General features: G+C 37.0%; 1 protein-coding gene across 3 annotated transcripts in view; it reads right to left on the bottom strand.

The window, feature by feature from the left end:
• The window catches only part of LOC138700298 (pancreatic lipase-related protein 3-like), a 58,381-nt gene extending 38,406 nt beyond the window's left edge, over positions 1-19,975 (bottom strand). Inside the window, exons 1-2 of one of the 3 annotated variants that reach the window (XM_069826817.1) lie at positions 19,871-19,975; positions 13,854-13,926 (exon numbers count right to left, since the gene is read on the bottom strand). In XM_069826817.1, coding sequence (XP_069682918.1) covers positions 13,854-13,899 — 46 coding nt within the window. In that variant the 5' untranslated portion in view covers positions 13,900-13,926; positions 19,871-19,975. Of the gene's footprint in view, positions 1-13,853; positions 13,927-19,870 lie in introns of those variants that run through there. The other 2 variants (XM_069826818.1, XM_069826819.1) reach the window with 2 other exon arrangements.
• Between the last annotated feature and the right edge of the window lie 570 nt (positions 19,976-20,545).

The following is a 20,545-nucleotide window of genomic DNA, read 5'->3' on the forward strand; positions in this document are numbered from 1 at the left end:
TATCTACTGCAAATTTTAGTTTATTATAAACAAATTTCTTGCAAGACATTTTTAATGACATCTTATATGTTACTGTTTAACATTCTTTGTCTTTGGCAACCTCACCAAGGTGAGGAAGAATAAATATTATTATACACCTATTGGGCTGTACCAAGAGGTCAGGAAATATGAATAAGAGCGGGTTTTGGTATAAAATGGGTGTTTCATAGAACTTAGGCCTATCCGACTTTTTTGTTATCTGGCCTGTCCTTCCGCCACATTAGACCGGATAGCCGAGAATCTAGTGGAACATAATTATTACTGTGTTTACAACCCATATGTGTACTGCACATTTTATGTTGTATGAACAAAATAATATTTTATTCCAGGAAGTTTTGAGTTATCACGTTGCCAGGAAAGCTTCAGTAGTAATGTAAATTACTGTTCGTTTATCTACTGTAATTTAAATGTTAATTGACTTGTGCAACTGCCTCTGCATGTTTTCTGAACGTCAGTATGTTCATTACCCGTTTAGTGTCTTCATTAATTATCATATTATCACGCACGGAAAAATTATATCAGACTGACCGGATTGCCTTGAGCTTGAGATCCTACTGTGCACGAGAGTTTTTGAGAGTTGACTGTACGTACTTGATGCATAAGCCTGCCAACCGTCCCGTTTTTCCCGGGACAGCTCCGATTTCGACCATTGCGTCCGCGTCCCGAAATACTTTGCACACGGTGTCAAAATGTCCCGATTTCATAGCATATTAGACATTTACAGCTGATTTTCGTTCCTATCAGATTGTTGGATTTAGTGTGGATTAGAAGATATTTCCACACAGTCCCATACAGGCATGCTTCCAATATGTGACGAAAGGGAAAAATTGCTCTAGTACGAATGTTCATTTATACGACCACTTATACGACAGATATAGACATCAACGAGCACAACAACAAAGACTTGTAAAAATACTGCAGTTCCTCAAGTGTGATAAGATCTGATAGCTCTGGGGATAAATCACGTGAACATCTCTGTATTTTCCGAGAAGAGTGGTTGAAATCTATTGTGTAGGTAGGTTAGGTTAATTAGGGTTAGTTCAGATTATGTTAGATTAGTTTATATTAGATTAGTAATTACATCAATAACATGGGTTCATAGTTTCCAACAAGTTAACATTAAAGCAGAGGTCTCCAAAAAGCGTATCGTCATTCGTGCTCTCGATACTGCCCGCCGTAAGGCTAGAGAAGGGGGAGAGACTCGTACCTCAACAGATGGACGCGATCAGTGTGGGATCGCGACAACAGTCTGCTTATGTTTACAAATAATAACATCAAAAGAATAAGAAATATCATACGTTTGTATATTATTTGACATACTATCTGGAGCCCCGTCTGTTGCTATTGACACAACCCACTGCAAATTCAACCTCTTCTGTTCTATGGTGCCTTTCAGTGCCTGGAAAAGATCTTCTCCAGTTGTATTTTGTAATTACATCTAGAAGACATTCAGACACAGTAAAATGTTCATTAACTCCTCGGATGAAAATGGCTAGGTGAGCTTTGTCATTTCTATCTGTGCTTTCGTCCAATGCATGTGAGTAAGCTACAAACTGGTTAATTGTGGTTTCAGCTTTAGATTCAATTGCTTTTACAATCTTGAAATTTCTTCTCTGAACTGTAATTGGAAACAATTTAATTTTCTTAAACTTTGACTTTGTTCTGGACACAGTATTTTAGTAACGTCCTGTATGCACGATTTTATAAATGATGTTTCTGTAAAGGGCTTCATTAATTTTCCAATATCCCAAGCTAGAACATAGGTAGCAAAAAGCTGTTTTTGTTTAATACTGAGGACACGTGTGTGATTTGTGTTTGTATTTTCTTGTTTTATATTTATCAAAACATTTGTAGGCCTACGCATTTCACCTAAAATTAAACGAAAAATTATATGTTTGTCATGCGGAACTGAGTGTAAACGTATTGTAATATATTGATTATTATGTATAACCAACAGTCATACAGATAGCCCCAAAATAAATTATTTCCACATGTCCAACATGCTTGTAACTGTATGATATTATTTGTGAAGAGACCAGTATTGTCGTCGCATATTGATTTTCAACACACCCTTAAGAATTTTCGAACAAAATAAGCATTTCGCATTCTCCCCACTAACACAAAAAAATTTCTCTTCCTATTCATCCTTGAATGTACTACGTCCATGATTAGAAGACATTGTGAAACGGTGGAACACTCCGACCAACACGATGATAATAGCAGTCCGCCACTGCTCTTCGTTTGCTCATAAACATTGAGTACAGTACAGGTGGGGATGGGTGAGGCGGAGCGCGGTCATTACGTACTGGCTTCAATTCCGTTCAGGGGTTTAATAGCGAGTACGCTTTTGGAGACGTCTGCATTAAAGAATTGAAACTGTTTTTTCAACTCATTTTGTAATCATATTGGGAAGTTTTATTTATTTTTTCTTTGCATATGATGTGAAGTGGTTCTGTTAAAACATACGTACATATGCTGTCATAAGAGTACTATTGTTGAATATGTGAATTGATAGGTGGAAATTAGTGCAATAAAATTGTCAGTAACGTTTATGTCCCTAATTTTTACTTACGAAAGTTGGCAAGCCTACTGATGCGTGACGGAGCTGTAAACAGACGTACTACTACACGTTGCGGACTAGAATATTAAGGGCTAAGCCTTCGGATTTTACTGATGGGTCAGGTAACACCGCCAAACTGTATCACTCAGCTTGGCTGTTTTTGCAACCGTTGCCGGACTCTACTCACAATTGAGGGGTTGACTGGAAGAAGGACATAATTCGAATTACGGGGTTTATCCGTAAAATGGCTATATGCGTTCTTTGGCGGCGTTTCTACCAACCACCACAATATTATGCGCCTACTCCCACTAGATTGCAACAGAGAGGTGTTATTGAATTGTGTCTGTCTTCTATCTCACTACTGTGGTTCGAGGACCGGCGGTGGTACCTGTAAGGGTGTTCGCGCTGTCTGATGAATGTTCTGATCTATCCTATCTTTCGCCTAATGGCAGGGAATAGGGTAAACTGTATAGTGATTGACCACTTAAGCTAATGAATAATAAAACAATGAAATAGCGGAAAACAGTGGTAACTTATTGAGAGAATTTTAAAGACATTGGGTCAAGTGAAGATTCAGAAACAAATCAAAATCAATAAACAAAAGAAATAGTAATATGTTACAAGAGCGGTATGTTGACGTTGTCATGGTCGAGGAAAAGATTGAAAAAGCGAAACGTAGTTGAGCTTTTTTAATGTCCGATAACATGAAAACAAACATACCGCTCGTGTATCGTACATTATTTTGTGCGAAGATCGTTTATCACATGCCTGGAAGACGAATTTCTAATTAGTTGCAATGAAATCTCCATCTTGTTTTCTGTTTAATGACGGCAACTTCGGAAAACCAAAATATCTTTCTTCAACATTGTTGCTATAAAATGTTTTCTGTGTTTACTACCCTCCAGCAGGCCGTGATATACGTCTGTCTTTTTTTCCCCCCCAGTCTATAAATGCGAACTTACAACAAACGGTAAGGTTATGTAATGATTTATTTTTCATTTTAATATTTTAACAATATTATTTATATAACATATTGCAGTAATAACATCCGCATCTGGAATCTTTTTTATTTTTTCACGGCTTCCTTAATGTTACTTGTATCAGGAATGCAATAAGTTTCGTGGAGTAGTAGAATTTACTTAATTTTTGAAAATATTTAAAAACAATAATTAACACTGCAATTTAGGTAAAATTGCAGTGGTAAGTTTCCAATTTATAATTATTACTATGTTAAACGTCTCTAAATATAATATGTTAAAAGCCTAAAGCAGTAAAATGAATGTCGCGCTTAAGCGGTAAGAACAGGGAAATTGTTATGTGTGTTACGTTGGGAATACTGAATGTGGTATTTCACACTTACCGCGTATTGGTTCTATGCGGAAAACAAGCAAATACGCACGATCTCGCACAAAAATAAAGTGTTAATGCAAAGGTAAATTAAATAAACACAACAAGTCCACTTTTACAGTTATTGACCGTCTACTGCACAGTTATTGACCACAACTTATTAGTGATTGACCGTCTACTGCACGGTTATTGACCACACACTTATTAGTGATTGACCTTCTACTGCACGGTTATTGACCACACACTTATTAGTGATTGACCTTCTACTGCACAGTTATTGACCACACACTTATTAGTAATTGACCTTCTACTGCACAGTTATTGACCACACGCTTATTAGTGATTGACCGTCTACTGCACGGTTATTGACCACACACTTATTAGTGATTGACCTTCTACTGCACAGTTATTGACCACACACTTATTAGTAATTGACCTTCTACTGCACGGTTATTGACCACACGCTTATTAGTGATTGACCGTCTACTGCACGGTTATTGACCACACACTTATTAGTGATTGACCTTCTACTGCACAGTTATTGGCCACACACTTATTAGTAATTGACCTTCTACTGCACGGTTATTAACCACACGCTTATTAGTGATTGACCTTCTACTGCACAGTTATTGACCACACACTTATTAGTGATTGACCTTCTACTGCACAGTTATTGACCACACACTTATTAGTGATTGACCTTCTACTGCACAGTTATTGACCACACACTTATTAGTAATTGACCTTCTACTGCACAGTTATTGACCACACGCTTATTAGTGATTGACCGTCTACTGCACAGTTATTGACCACACACTTATTAGTGATTGACCTTCTACTGCACAGTTATTGACCACACGCTTATTAGTGATTGACCGTCTACTGCACGGTTATTGACCACACACTTATTAGTGATTGACCTTCTACTGCACAGTTATTGACCACACGCTTATTAGTGATTGACTTTCTACTGCACAGTTATTGACCACACACTTATTAGTGATTGACCGTCTACTGCACAGTTATTGAATACTCACTTATTAGTGATTAAACAACAGATTTTCACAGTTTTCACTTTTTTCTTGTCTGTTTCGTTTCTCTTGTTCTGATCTTTGTAAGAACTCTTCGCCACCGGCGTAGATCTGTCGGCTAAGGCCTTTGCCTGCAGACCCGGAGTTTCGTTCGGGCGCGGGTTCAATTCCCGCTTGGGCTGATTATCTGGTTGGGTTTTTTCCGAGGTTTTGCCCAACCATAAGGCAAATTTCAGGTAATCTATGACGAATCCTCGGCCTCATCTCGCCAAATACCATCTCGCGATCATCAATCCCATCGACGCTAAAAAAAACCTCGTAGTTCATACAGTGTCGTTAAATAACCAAGTTAAAAAAAATAAAAAATAATAAAAAAAGAACACTTCTCGCTGCCTTTTCTTTCATCTCTTATTCGCTTCCTTTCTTCTCTTGCCTCTTCTTCCATTTTTCTCTTTTTGTGCCTTATTAGAAGCAAGTGTGTGTCATTTCTCTGATGTTATTACAAACGGCTTCACCCAGCACTGGACGAGGACCAAAGGACACTTTTCCTTCAACGGGATATTTATTTCTGAACGCTAAGGTTGCTTTAAGGACACCAAACTTCTTGGCAGCTTCAATTAAACCAATTCTACTGCGGACAGGTTCTGTAGCGTTTCGTAACGCTTCCTCTGTATAATGCACTTTACCTGGCTTAGGCATTATAATATTGTATCAGTCCTGTAAATATCCCCGTCATTTAACCAATAACATAGGGGTAGAATCGGAGCAAATTGGTCCATATTCTAACAAATAATTTATAAACGACCAATCACTGTAGTTTGCGGACTTTCACTTTATAGTGATTGACCACGGGGCATTTTTATGTCATATAAAAACTTTTACAGGGATATCATTTTATTTTTACTAACATTTCTGATATTAACCTGCCTATACCTTTGAATCAACGGTTGCTAACCCCTTCCATGACTGGAGTTCGATGGCGTAATATACAAACAAATCACTTTACTAGGTATAGGAGGGAAGAAAAGTAATTCATCTATTTACGTAAACTAGGAAATATCAAACTTTTGAGTTTGATAATTTTCATTAGGTTTTTGTTTAATCAAAATACAGTACAGTATTAACAATGAGTGTTTTTACTCACGAACTGAGCTATCCATGCTGACATATTCATTATGCAGTGTATATTATACTGTCTATAGCACATTAGCGTACACTATAGAGAATGAAGTTAAATTGAAAAATAATAATATGGACATTTAAACACATTTCTCAAAATGATGGCGGTTCATTTCGATTAATGTATGTAATTCCAATTACCAGTTTCGTCCTTCGTACTAGTAGGCCTAACTCATGTTGAAATAATTCTGTACCTACTTTGTAAAAGAGTACCTTACTTACTGTTAATTCAATCTTCACTTCTGCTTTATCCGAAAAGATAAAATTACTCAGAGATGCTATCTACTGTCCGTCCAAGTGATTATTTCGCAGGATCGTAGAAAGGAGGGAAATCACGTGACAGTTAATTACTCAACGAGGCCTGTTATTTAAGTTATTTTAAACAGTTGTATGGGTATAATATTACTTATATGTCCAATTCCTAACAGAAATTAATGTTCTCAGAAAAGAGCTAAGACAGCCCAGCCACTAGCCTTTACCGAGAGGCGAATAGAAGCTGGTGGGGAAAACCGGAATGCGACGTAGGCAAATGGACGACAGTACCTTTGCGAAAATGATGCAATATTGAAAGCTACTTCGTCATTGGAAAACGCGAACATATTATTGGAACGTACTGTGACGGTAAGGCTACTATGACTTGGATCTGTGTGGAAGACGGTTGAACTTCATTCGTAGAAGGGGTGGGAGTGAAGTACATTCAAAAACTCAGGTACAATAAAAATTGAAGTAAAAATAAAATGATGTCCCTGTACAAAATAATATTCTGTAGACGGAAACCTTATACCTTTTCTCACGCTATGAGTGTAAAAACGAGCACCAGAATTTATTTATTCTTTGCAGAATAAATAAATTGTTGTGTGCATTATTCTTAGCAATTATTCTAGTTACTTACACTTGTTTACGTTGAGCTGCATTTCCAATCGATTTCAGTCCTCTCAGTGGGATGAACAGCGACAAATAACCACAAATAAGGGTTGTTACTAGAGGTATATGCAGCAAAAAGTGAAATCAAGATTGTGGTTTATTCAGAATATGTTTGAAAAAAGGAAGCGGTCAATCACCATATACTGGTCAATAACTACCTAGTTTACCCTATAACATTTCTGATGTTGAAAGTATCAGCAAAAATGAATTACATACGGAAAGATAGAAAACGGAAACGGTTTAACAAACTGTGAAACAATAATCTAACAAGCCACGACGAAAGCAAAGCTTACACAAGTAGGTCAGGAAAAATAGTGAAAGAAATACAGTATTACTATGCAAATCTAGTCTTTCAGGTGAAGCTCCCTGTAAACCACAATTCCAAGTCACACAGAGATTGTGTGCACTCGTTGTGGGTCTCTGGCGTTTCGTCAGCCCACGCGAGTTGTGTGGATATAAAGGGAAAAGTTGAGACGGTGTCGGGTGGAGTTCCCGGGTAGCTCAGTGGTAGAGCGCTGGTACGTTTAACCAGAGGTCCCGGGATCGATACCCGGCCCCGGAACAATTTTTCCCTTGAAATTATTCAAATCTGCTTTACAGGGAGCTTCACCTGAAAGACTAGATTTGCATAATATATACGTTACTGTGTGCGTTAACAGAAAACCACAATTCCAAGTCACACAGAGATTGTGTGCACTCGTTGTGGGTCTCTGGCGTTTCGTCAGCCCACGCGGGTTGTGTGGATATAAAGGGAAAAGTTGGGACGGTGTCGGGTGGAGTTCCCGGGTAGCTCAGTGGTAGAGCGCTGGTACGTTTAACCAGAGGTCCCGGGATCGATACCCGGCCCCGGAACAATTTTTCTCTTGAAATTATTCAAATCTGCTTTACAGGGAGCTTCACCTGAAAGACTAGATTTGCATAATATATACGTTACTGTGTGCGTTAACAGAAAACCACAATTCCAAGTCACACAGAGATTGTGTGCACTCGTTGTGGGTCTCTGGCGTTTCGTCAGCCCACGCGGGTTGTGTGGATATAAAGGGAAAAGTTGGGACGGTGTCGGGTGGAGTTCCCGGGTACCTCAGTGGTAGAGCGCTGGTACGTTCAACCAGAGGTCCCGGGATCGATACCCGGCCCCGGAACAATTTTTCTCTTGAAATTATTCAAATCTGCTTTACAGGGAGCTTCACCTGAAAGACTAGATTTGCATAATATATATACGTTACTGTGTGCGTTAACAGAAAACCACAATTCCAAGTCACACAGAGATTGTGTGCACTCGTTGTGGGTCTCTGGCGTTTCGTCAGCCCACGCGGGTTGTGAGGATATAATGGGAAAAGTTGGGACGGTGTCGGGTGGAGTTCCCGGGTACCTCAGTGGTAGAGCGCTGGTACGTTCAACCAGAGGTCCCGGGATCGATACCCGGCCCCGGAACAATTTTTCCCTTGAAATTATTCAAATCTGCTTTACAGGGAGCTTCACCTGAAAGACTAGATTTGCATAATATATACGTTACTGTGTGCGTTAACAGAAAACCACAATTCCAAGTCACACAGAGATTGTGTGCACTCGTTGTGGGTCTCTGGCGTTTCGTCAGCCCACGCGGGTTGTGTGGATATAAAGGGAAAAGTTGGGACGGTGTCGGGTGGAGTTCCCGGGTAGCTCAGTGGTAGAGCGCTGGTACGTTTAACCAGAGGTCCCGGGATCGATACCCGGCCCCGGAACAATTTTTCCCTTGAAATTATACAGTATTACTATTTATTTTTGTCAATGGAGAATGAATATAAGGTACTAATAATATAGGCGTATGCAGAGCTATAAAATGTTAGATCCAGGCTAGCAGGCAGTCATTTAGGAACGACCATATTTCTGACAAGTTAGCAGCAAAACATTTAAGCCAGTTGCTACCGGAAGAAATATGAGATGTCTGCAGAGGAACAAGACATTTCCATTGAGGATTTTGGGAAATAAAACCAATAGGATACATTTCTTATGGGATATTTGGAGAGGAGGACCATTAAGCGACGTCAAACTGTAACACCACAGCAGCGAGAATGTTCTTGGGTATATAGGCTAGTATCATGACTGAGAAGAATTTTTATGCAAGTCCTTTATTCTGTCATTGTTTAAAATATTTGTATAGTGAAACTTGATGTTACTGTAATGACAGATATGAAAGGTAAACACTCCAATAGGCATCACAAGTTTCTAAATGTTGTTTATGTTAGGTTATTAGATTACTTAAAGTAGTATAGTGTTTGCAAGCCTATATTCTAGGTACTTTTAGTTGAAATGATAATGTTAAATAAGTGGGATTAATTATGTTTAATGTTGTGATAACAATTTAGTACTACTACTTCCTTACTGACTTTTAAGGAACCCGGAGGTTCATTGCCGCCCTCACATAAGCCCGCCATTGATCCCTATCCTGAGCAAGATTAATCCAGTCTCTATCATCATATCCCACCTCCCTCAAATCCATTTTAATATTATCTTCCCATCTACGTCTCGGCCTCCCCAAAGGTCTTTTTCCCGCCGGTCTCCCAACTAACAATCTATATGCATTTCTGGATTCGCCCATACGTGCTACATGTCCTGCCCATCTCAAACGTCTGGATTTAATGTTCCTAATTATGTCAGGTGAAGAATACAATGCGTGCAGCTTTGCGTTCTGTAACTTTCTCCATTCTCCTGTAATTTCATCCCTCTTAGCTCCAAATATTTTCCTAAGAACATTATTCTCAAAAACCCTTAATCTCTGTTCGTCTCTCAAAGTGAGAGTCCAAGTTTCACAACCATACAGAACAACCGGTAATATAACTGTTGATAACAATTTAGTAAACGAACATGTATACAGAGTTAGTTAAAAGTACCGCACCACCTAAATAACTTTTGAAACATACGGTTCAGTGACATGAAACTTGGTATGTGAGGATAACCATATACTAAGAACTCAAAAATGGTATTACCGAGCTTTTTTCTACTTCCGGTTTAACCGGAAGTACCTCCAACCCTCTTATTTTAAGTGGAACACTCAATATTATTTTTATTTTTGAATAGTGCTTATTAAGAGCTGTTCAAAAAGTACACACACTCGATACTTCTGTACAAATTCAGTGTTGCTAAGTCAAGAAAACAGAAATGTGTATCGAATATTAAAATAATAAAATACTCCTTCCTTAACAAAAACAAAACAAAGCTAGCTCACCTTCTAAATTATGTGTTCAAATTGGTAGCCCTCAGCTGCTTTACAATGTGTCACTCGATCATAGAAACCGTTTAAGGAATGATTTAACCAGGCTTTAGGAATATCTTGCACTACTTCCATTTTTATTTAGCAACGCTGAATTTGTACAGAAGTATCAAATGTGGGTACTTTTTGAAAAGCTCATAATGAGCTTTATTCAAAAATAAAAATATATATTGGGTGTTCCATTTAAAATAAGAGAGTTGGAGTTACTTCCAGTTAAACCGGAAGTAGAAAAAACTCGGTAATACCATTATTGAGTTCTTAGCATATGGTTAGCCTCACATACCAAGTTTCATATCACTGAACCGTATGCTTCAAAAGTTATTTAGGCAGTGCATTTATTATTTAAATATTCGATACACTTTTCTGTTTTCTTGACTTAGCATCACTGAATTTGTACAAAAGTATAAGAGTGGGTAATTTTTTAAAAGCTCTTAATGAGCTTTATTCAAAAATAAAAAATATATATTGGGTGTTCCATTTAAAATAAGAGAGTTGGAGTTACTTCCAGTTAAACCGGAAGTAGAAAAAACTCGGTAATACCATTATTGAGTTCTTAGTATATGGTTATCCCCACATACCTACCAAGTTTCATGTCACTGAACCACATGCTTCAAAAGTTATTTAGGTGGTGCGGGACTTTTAACTAACCCTGTATATTTGTAGAACATGCATTGTAATTGTCTTCATTATTGTAGTATAGACCTAAATCTAGCCTTTCCTATAGAAATATAGAAAAGTTAACAATATTGCAGTATTTTCAACCCTCTTCTATGGAAGAAGGGCGTAATTAAAAAATTGAAAGCTTCGTTCTCGTACAATATTTGAACATTAACCATAGAACTCATTGTAATCACTAAGAAGCGGATTCCTATCTAATTAAATATTCTTTTTGCGTGTGATAAAACACAATTAACAAAGTTAAAAATTCCGAACATGAAATTTCAGGTTTAAAACCCGAATTTTATTTCACATAAAAACACATATTTTCACAAAAAATTATGTAAATACATATTTTCAGGAAATCTATTATAAACACATAAATATTGGAGTTTTTTTACTTAAATAATTGTTTTACAAGAACAATTATATCACTCAGAAGTACATCATCTTTTTTAAGAATTCTTGGTTGCTTCGTGTTTCTAAGCGCTGTGTGGTGTATCCGTGATCCATTTTCGTAATAGTATCGCCTCAAGTTCTGAGAACTACGAGGCATCATATCAGTGTTATTATTAGAGAATAAATTAACATGGACAAGGAGAAGAGATCTTGTAACACATAATTAGGAATGTTTATTGTTGCTGAAGATGATTTCATTCCACGCTTTGTTTGTGAAACACAACAGATAAGAGCTCGGGTATGAATATTATTTAATTTAAACAGATCTCTCGCCTCTCGCTCATGTCTATCAAGTAAGACAATATATCTTGTTGTGACTCCCTGTTATCGGGCTTCGTCAATCGATATCCTTCAAGTTACACTGAAAGATGGTTATTTAAAAAAACTATTTGGCTTTCCTATTAGTAAATTTAAGCTTTTTGTGTGACACCATAAAAAACTCGAAACATCCAAAAATCTGTTGTCTGAAACAGGTAGGTGCGTGGCGTGGAAATTAAAGTAGACTCGCTACCAGGTTCAGAAGCACAATTACTAAGGGACTAATCCCAGAATGTGTTTTAGAATAAAAACAGTGGATATAAAAAAAGGTGTAAAGTTGCTCAAGTATTGGAGGATGTGCCTGTAGGTGAAATTGACGGTGTTTGTGTTTGTGACCTTTCTCTCTTTAAATATGCACGTCTGACGTCCAGTGATGTGGAAAGATCGTTTTCATAGTATAAGTCGTTGTTCAGAGTAAATCGGCATGCATTTGTGATGGAGAATTTGGAGATGATCTTTGTTGTTCACTGCAATTCTCGGCCAACCACTAGCACTCAAGTGTGGTTGGTGAGTACCTAGTAACTTTTTTTTCAAGCTAATTAAGGTATTTTTGTCATATTTAAAAAATACCGGTATATATATTTTTTATTTTTAGAAAATATTTTCGTACTTTTTAGCACATAAAAAATACATATATTTAAAATTGTTAGCACATAAAAATCCGCTCCCTAGTAATCACAAGAGAACATATTACACTACAATATATATGAATAGTGTCATATTCCAGCAAGAGATGCAGGGTACAGATAGTTTTTGTTGATTATCTCAAAACTATGTTTTCTGACGATGTAAGAGTAATGGAACGGAGAAAAATTCTCTCCGGCGCCGGGATTTGAACCCGGGTTTTCAGCTCTACGTGCTGATGCTTTATCCAGTAAGCCACACCGGATACCACCCCGGCATCGGACAGAATCATCTCAGATTAAGCTCCAACTCTTGGGTTCCCTCTAGTGGCCGCCCTCTGCACTACGTCATAGATGTCTATGAACGTAGGACCGAAGTCCACACATGTGCTGAGGTGCACTCGTTATGAGTGACTAGTTGGCCGGGATCCGACGGAATAAGCGCCGTCTTAAATCACGAAGTGATTTACGCATATCATATATATTATTTTAATGTACCGAAGTACATATGATATTTCCATGCAGATGTTCTGCGTCATCATACGATGAAAGAGTAATGGAACGGAGAAAAATTCTCTCCGGTGCCGGGATTTGAACCCGGGTTTTCAGCTCTACGTTCTGATGCTTTATCCACTAAGCCCCACCGGATACCATCCCGGCATCGGACAGAATCGTCTCAGATTAAGCTCCAACTCTTGGGTTCCCTCTAGTGGCCGCCCTCTGCACTACGTCATAGATGTATATGAACGTAGGACCGAAGTCCACACATGTGCTGAGGTGCACTCGTTATGAGTGACTAGTTGGCCGGGATCCGACGGAATAAGCGCCGTATTAAATCACGAAGTGATTTACTCATATCATATATATTATTTTAATGTACCGAAGTACATATGATATTTCCATGCAGATGTTCTGCGTCATCATACGATGAAAGAGCAATGGAACGGAGAAAAATTCTCCCCGGCGCCGGGATTTGAACCCGGGTTTTCAGCTCTACGTTCTGATGCTTTATCCACTAAGCCATACCGGATACCACCCCGGCGTCGGACAGAATCTGATGCTTTATCCACTAAGCCACACCGGATACCACCCCGGCGTCGGACAGAATCTGATGCTTTATCCACTAAGCCACACCGGATACCACCCCGGCGTCGGACAGAATCGTCTGTCCGACGCCGGGGTGGTATCCGGTGTGGCTTAGTGGATAAGGCATCAGCACGTAGAGCTCAAAACCCGGGTTCAAATCCCGGCGCCGGAGAGAATTTTTCTCCGTTCCATTACTCTCTCATCGTATGATGACGCGGAATATCTGCATGGAAATATCATATGTACTTCGGTACATTAAAATAATATATATGTTTTCTGAGTTACGGCCTTCTTACAGCTAACCCCTCAATTTTATTTTTCACTATATCTAAGTAATTTATAGATTAAAATATAATGCAATTAATCTTTAAACTTACACGATATTAGCAGTAGAAGTCCCCTAGTAGGCCTACACTTCACCATTTTGCCCGTACTACCATAAGCTAGAAGCTGAAAAACAGAAATATATAGGTAATGTAAGTATTTCATTTATGCAACTCATTTCTGAAAATATTTACATATATTTACTCGAGGCAGGCTCATAAAACAAAAGGATTACGTGCATTACTTGTTAAGTTGAGTGAAATGTCCAGTTTTACTACAGGCCATTGCACATCAAGGTGCTAATTTTTGTAGAAGTGAGACTTTCCCTGCCTTGGACTCTGACTTTTGTGATTATGACTGTAGATAGTGATGCTATTTGTGTGGGTAGGTCTTTCTGTGACGTTGGGCCTTATTATTGTAGCCTTTAAGCTGCACAGTGATATGGTTATGAGTTGGCGGTGAATATGTTAACTATTATTATTATTATTATTATTATTATTATTATTATTATTTATAAGGAGTGTATTTTGTCCCTGAATGCTACAAAATTCAGTATTATTGGGAGTTTTTAAGTAGACGACGCGCGTGCATCTGGCAAGCGACGTACTTGACTGACGGCTCACACGACACTTCTTTCGTAAATCGGGGCAGAACAAAATATGGACAACGTTAATAGGTACACTAATATTTATAATTTAAATCATTTAAGTCCACACCTGTGGAGTAACGGTCAGCGCGTCTGGCCGCGAAACCAGGTGGCCCGGGTTCGAATCCCAGTCGGGGCAAGTTACCTGATTGAGGTTTTTTCCGGAGTTTTCCCTCAACCCAATACGAGCAAATGCTGGGTAACTTTCGGTGCTGGACCCCGGACTCATTTCATCAGCATTATCACCTTCATTTCATTCAGACGCTAAATAACCTAGATGTTGATACAGCGTCGTAAAATAACCCAATAAAATAAGTAAATAAATTAAATCATTTACGCTATGCACACTAAAGGACATTATTTTTACTATTTACACTACAATAAAGAATGTATCATTAATTGCATTATTATGCTTATGCACAGTGTTGTGTATTATAATGCAAGTCACTTTATTTCATAACTAGCCGTACCCGTGCGCTCCGCTGCACCCGTTAGGAATAAATATAAAGTAATTACATAATTAAAATAGGACGTTTGATCCAGGGAATATTCGTGTTTGTTACAAGGATAAATCGTTTAATATGTTACTTAATTTAAATTGCATCCAAATAATAAAAATGCGATCATTTTGGTCCAGAGACACTCATTTGGTGCAATGACAATTCCTTTACCCTGTTTCTTAATTTTTATTACATGCAACCATAGTTTATTTTTAATGTGCATATTTTATTTTACTTGTTATAGGTTTCCATTGAATTATGGTAATAACTTAATTTTAACCCTTGTTTTCTACGTATTCAGTAAATGGCGCTTGGCCCACTATGGTTCTGAACCCTTCAAATAACTTAAATTATATTATATAATATTGCATAGTATATTATATTATATTATATTATATTATATTATATTATATTATATTATATTATATTATATTATATTATATTATATTATATTATATTATATTATATTATATTATATTATATTATATTATATTATATTATATCAGAAGTTAGTGTAATAACATTATAGCATTATGTCCATCTAGAGAAACTACACTTTCCAATGGTGAAATAATAATTAATTATACAAATGGGTTAATTTAGCTTCCGATATTACTTCATACAAACACAGAAACATTCTCTGAAGGCTATCTTTCATAGCTTTCGATTGTTGCTGTCCAAGGCCCCTTATAGACGAAGTCATTTGTTTTTTATTTCATCACACCGCCTTAGATGGCAGTTATTTTAATTTTAAAACTCATTTATCTCATTAAATATCTGTCCTATCAAACTTTTTCAAGGAATAAAACTTATCGCAAATGTTGTTTAAAGAAACGTTTGTTATGTAACATTTTTCACAAAAATCAATAATAAGCGAGATATTTCTATTTATTTAATTCAGGCCCCCTTATAAAACCCCTTTTAAATAATGTATTTTGAATGCCATATAGCCTAAAATCTAAGTTACAACGAACTTAATTTATATTCCAATTTTCATCGAAATCCGTTCAGCCATTTAACTCGTAAAAAGGTAACAAACATACAGACAGACAGACATACAAACAAAAATGTCAAAAAGGCGATTTTCGGTTTCAGGGTGGTTAATTATGTATGTTAGGACTAATTATTTTTCGAAAACCGAAAATTACCAGAAAAATTTCGGCTACAGATTTATTATTATTATAGATACTATAGCCTACTTATTATGTAGATTGTGTATAATAGAGTAATAGTCTGATCAATGTAGGCCTTAATTCTTTATGATAGTGTAATAGTGAAAATAGCGTATTTTAGTGTACATAGTGTAAAGGGCTGTCAGACATTGACTACTTTCAAAAGCCGATTGTCAGAAAGATTGCTTTCAATCTCTAGAATATGATTTTTTCAAATATTAGTTTTGTAGATATTTATTTTTAATATATCAAATTTCCTTCATTATGTTAATCATTCCCTCGATCCAAATTGTCTTATTTAACACTAAATCGTAATTGTTTGACTCTTACAATTACATTTATCTAAACACATCTACATTTTGCTCTTAGTATTATTATCATTGTTATTGAACTGTATCTAGAAGAAAGAGTAATGGAACGGAGAAAAATTCTCTCCGGCGCCGGGATTTGAACCCGGGTTTTCAGCTCTACGTGCTGATGCTTTTATCCACTAAGCCACACCGGATACAACTCCGACGCCGGTCAGAATCGTCTCAGATTAAGCTCCAACTCTTGGGTTCCCTCTAGTGGCCGCCCTCTGCACTACGTCATAGATGTCTATGAACGCAGGACCGAAGTCCACGCATGTGCTGAGGTGCACTCGATATGAGTGACTAGTTGGCCGGGATCCGACGGAATAAGCGCCGTCTTAAATCACGAAGTGATTTACGCATATCATATATATTATTTTAATGTACCGAAGTACATATGATATTTCCATGCAGATATTCTGCGTCATCATACGATGAAAGAGTAATGGAACGGAGAAAAATTCTCTCCGGCGCCGGGATTTGAACCCGGGTTTTCAGCTCTACGTGCTGATGCTTTTATCCACTAAGCCACACCGGATACAACTCCGACGCCGGTTAGAATCGTCTCAGATTAAGCTCTAACTCTTGGGTTCCCTCTAGTGGCCGCCCTCTGCACTACGTCATAGATGTCTATGAACGCAGGACCGAAGTCCACGCATGTGCTGAGGTGCACATGATATGATATGATATGATATATGATATGATATGATACGATATGATATGCTGAGGTGCACTGAGGTACATTAAAATAATATATATGTATCTAGAAGGCTTGGGTTCGACGCACAGTGAACTTGAGTGAGTGAGCGAGCTAGAAGAACTAGCCAAGGCGAACGAACTCTGAACTTAGAACTGACAGTTTTGTTCTGTACATAGTGCTTTGTGAACATTAATTGAAATTAGGAGTAAATTGTTGTTCTTCTCAATAATACACGTGAATTGTCATTGTCGCTGGGTGGAGTGCAATAACGACTACTGTGTTGAGTGGAATACACATTGTTGACGGGTGTGTGATTAAAGGTAGGAATAAAAGACACATTGTTGTAGGGTGGATTAAAGAGAATAAACGTTACAATATAAATAACAGCAATGCAGAGAACAAGGGAATAATAATTATGATGATGCTGATAATAATAATAATAATAATAATAATAATAATAATAATATACGTAAAACTTCTGTATAAAACAGGGCCGGGCAAGAGAGCGGCTCCATATATCCGGCCAGAGCTGCTCTCGCTCCGCAAGGCACTTCAATTCCAAGCCGGAGCAGAACGCTCACGCAGTGGCGGACTCGCATTACAGCTACCTTCCCTGCATTAATGTAACAAGAGCCACGGTTGTTCTAGTCATTCAGTCTGTCAGTACATAATAGTTTATAAGGATATTACATCAATCCATTGTACATTACAGAATTTATAACACTCTTATTAATTTAATGGAATAAACTTCGCTCTATGCACACACACAAATCATTAGGCTTATTTACATAACCCATACGCACAGACTGCAATCTCCTCACCACGGTTCTACGAGACAGGCGCATGGCTTCCACTTCCCCTACTTGCTGTGGACAGAGTTCATCTGCCAATATAATTAAACATCGCTTGCTGAATTCATCTTCGTTGAATGTTTTCAATTCCCTTGCAATTTCGTGGCAAATTTTGTAGCTAATTCTCATAGCCGATTCACTAAGTGCATTATTATCATCCTGTTAATACATAATATAATATAATATAATATAATATAATATAATATAATATAATATAATATAATATAATATAATATAATATAATATAATATACGATACGATATAATATGATATAATATAATATAATATGACATGAGATATAATATGATATGATATGATATGATATGATATGATATGATATGATATGATATGATATTTGATAAACTGTAACATACTATACTCTGATATAAAATAATACTTGTATAATTTGAAATTATATATTACTAAATGTATAATAACTTATAATGCAGTATAAATATCAAATAGATACTCTGATATAAAATACCTGAGAAACATTTTCTTTAAGTTGTATTATTTTATGGCAGCCGTGGCGAAAAGGCCATGGTGCGCCGAGCCACTGTGTAAGCTGCAACGTGCATAGCATCTATGGAGGGAGGCGGACAACCGAAGGGGAAGTTAATGTTTAGTACGTGTAACGAAGAAAGAAATGAACAAGAAAACATAGGACACATTATCACAACCTAAAATTAACTGTCTTCAGAATGTCTCTGCGACAAAGTTTCAAAATCAGGAATTATGTCACTTACTGCCAATCGTAGTTGATCACGAAGGTATTTGTCTGTCAGTCATGATCTAAATTTGATTTTTACTATTTTCATTGTTGAAAATAATTTTTCACAAACGTAAGTTATAGCGAACATGGCTTCAACAGAGCAAGCGAAAGAACGAACCTTCAAATATTTATTTTTTTCCAAAGATTTGAAAAGTTCAATATCTGTCAAGTCCTTACATCTAGCTTTCATTTAACGTCACATTGCAAATCTGTGAGTTTAAATTGAAAATCTAACCGCATTATTCGTACATCTGCTGAAAAAGGATCGACGTACAGAGATGATAATGATAATAATAATAATAATAATAATAATAATAATAATAATAATAATAATAATAATAATAATAATAATAATAACACTTAACCTTTTAATGTTTCATCAGTAACATGTAGTAACTTATAATGCCGTTTTATGTTATACAACCGTTTTCCTAGTAATATTTGTGAACAAATCATACATTTAATATTTTCATCATATTGCAAGCAAAAGAATACATCCTCTCATTCTACTTGAAACTTTCGTTTTTTATAGAGGTACATGGTTTCGAGAGAGATATTGCGACGATACGCCACTCGCAGGTCCGAGACAAATACAAATAGAACGGAGTTTGACTCCAGTGAGTAAGAAGGTGGGGGTTGTAGGTAGGAAGCGAGAGAAAAGCACTGCGAGCCACAATGTGCTCGTGAGTCGCATTTTCGCAGCGGCTGATTTATGGCGTTCATTACCAACATATTTGTCATATTCAGTAGCATGTTGTAAAGAATAATGCCGTTGGATATTGAACTTCTTAATCAGTTAGGTTGTATTAAAAAAATACTGCATTACTAATGTCATTTCGGAATATTCTGTGATATAGTACTTATCATCATCATTATCATGTTCATCAGCCGCTTTGATGTATGAGCGGAAGATCCTTCTCAAAGTTCGCCATCATATTGCAGAGTCACCACTGCACCGACACTGAATGACGTACAGTATGCATACGTCACCACGCTCGCAAGTACCGCTCTTTAAAGCACACAGCGCTCATTTCTCAGAATCACGTAATGTACCCAGCCCTGGTATAAATGTAACTCACCTCCGGTATCCGACACGTTGTGCCAATTCTTCCGCGGCAGTTTGTCACTGACTTATTTCAGTGTCTAAGGTTAACATTTTGTTAAAGAAATGCTATCGAAATGCACACTCACGTAGGTTGGGTTTCAAAGGTAATCGCTATGCAAATATATTGTTTGACTTCCCATTGCGTATAAAATACACAAACATTTGTAACATCAGAATACATAATTAGTTTCCTGGTATTGCTTTTGAACATGATTATTCTGTTGAAGTTTTCATGTTATATCCAGAAAATTATACTTAATTTGAATATTATCTAGTAGAAAAGTAGATAGCAGGAACTGAAATATATAGAGTACGAAAAAAATACGTACGAAGAAAATTTCAGAGTAGGAAGAGGGCACAAAACTATTTTAAGAGTAGAAGCAAAAGGTCTCATACTCTTCAGTATGGAGCTGTATGTATTGGTATGTTAATAATAGTAATAATAATAATAATAATAATAATAATAATAATAATAATAATAATAATAATACTTACTTACTTACTGGCTTTTAAGGAACCCGAAGGCTCATTGCCGCCCTCACATAAGCCCGCCATAGGTCCCTATCCTGAGCAAGAACAATCCAGTCTCTATCATCATATCCCACCTCCCTCAAATCCATTTTAATATTATCCTCCCATCTACGTCTCG

The sequence above is a fragment of the Periplaneta americana genome, chromosome 5, assembly GCF_040183065.1.
Source record: "Periplaneta americana isolate PAMFEO1 chromosome 5, P.americana_PAMFEO1_priV1, whole genome shotgun sequence".
In the NCBI taxonomy this organism is placed as follows: Eukaryota; Metazoa; Arthropoda; class Insecta; order Blattodea; family Blattidae; genus Periplaneta; species Periplaneta americana.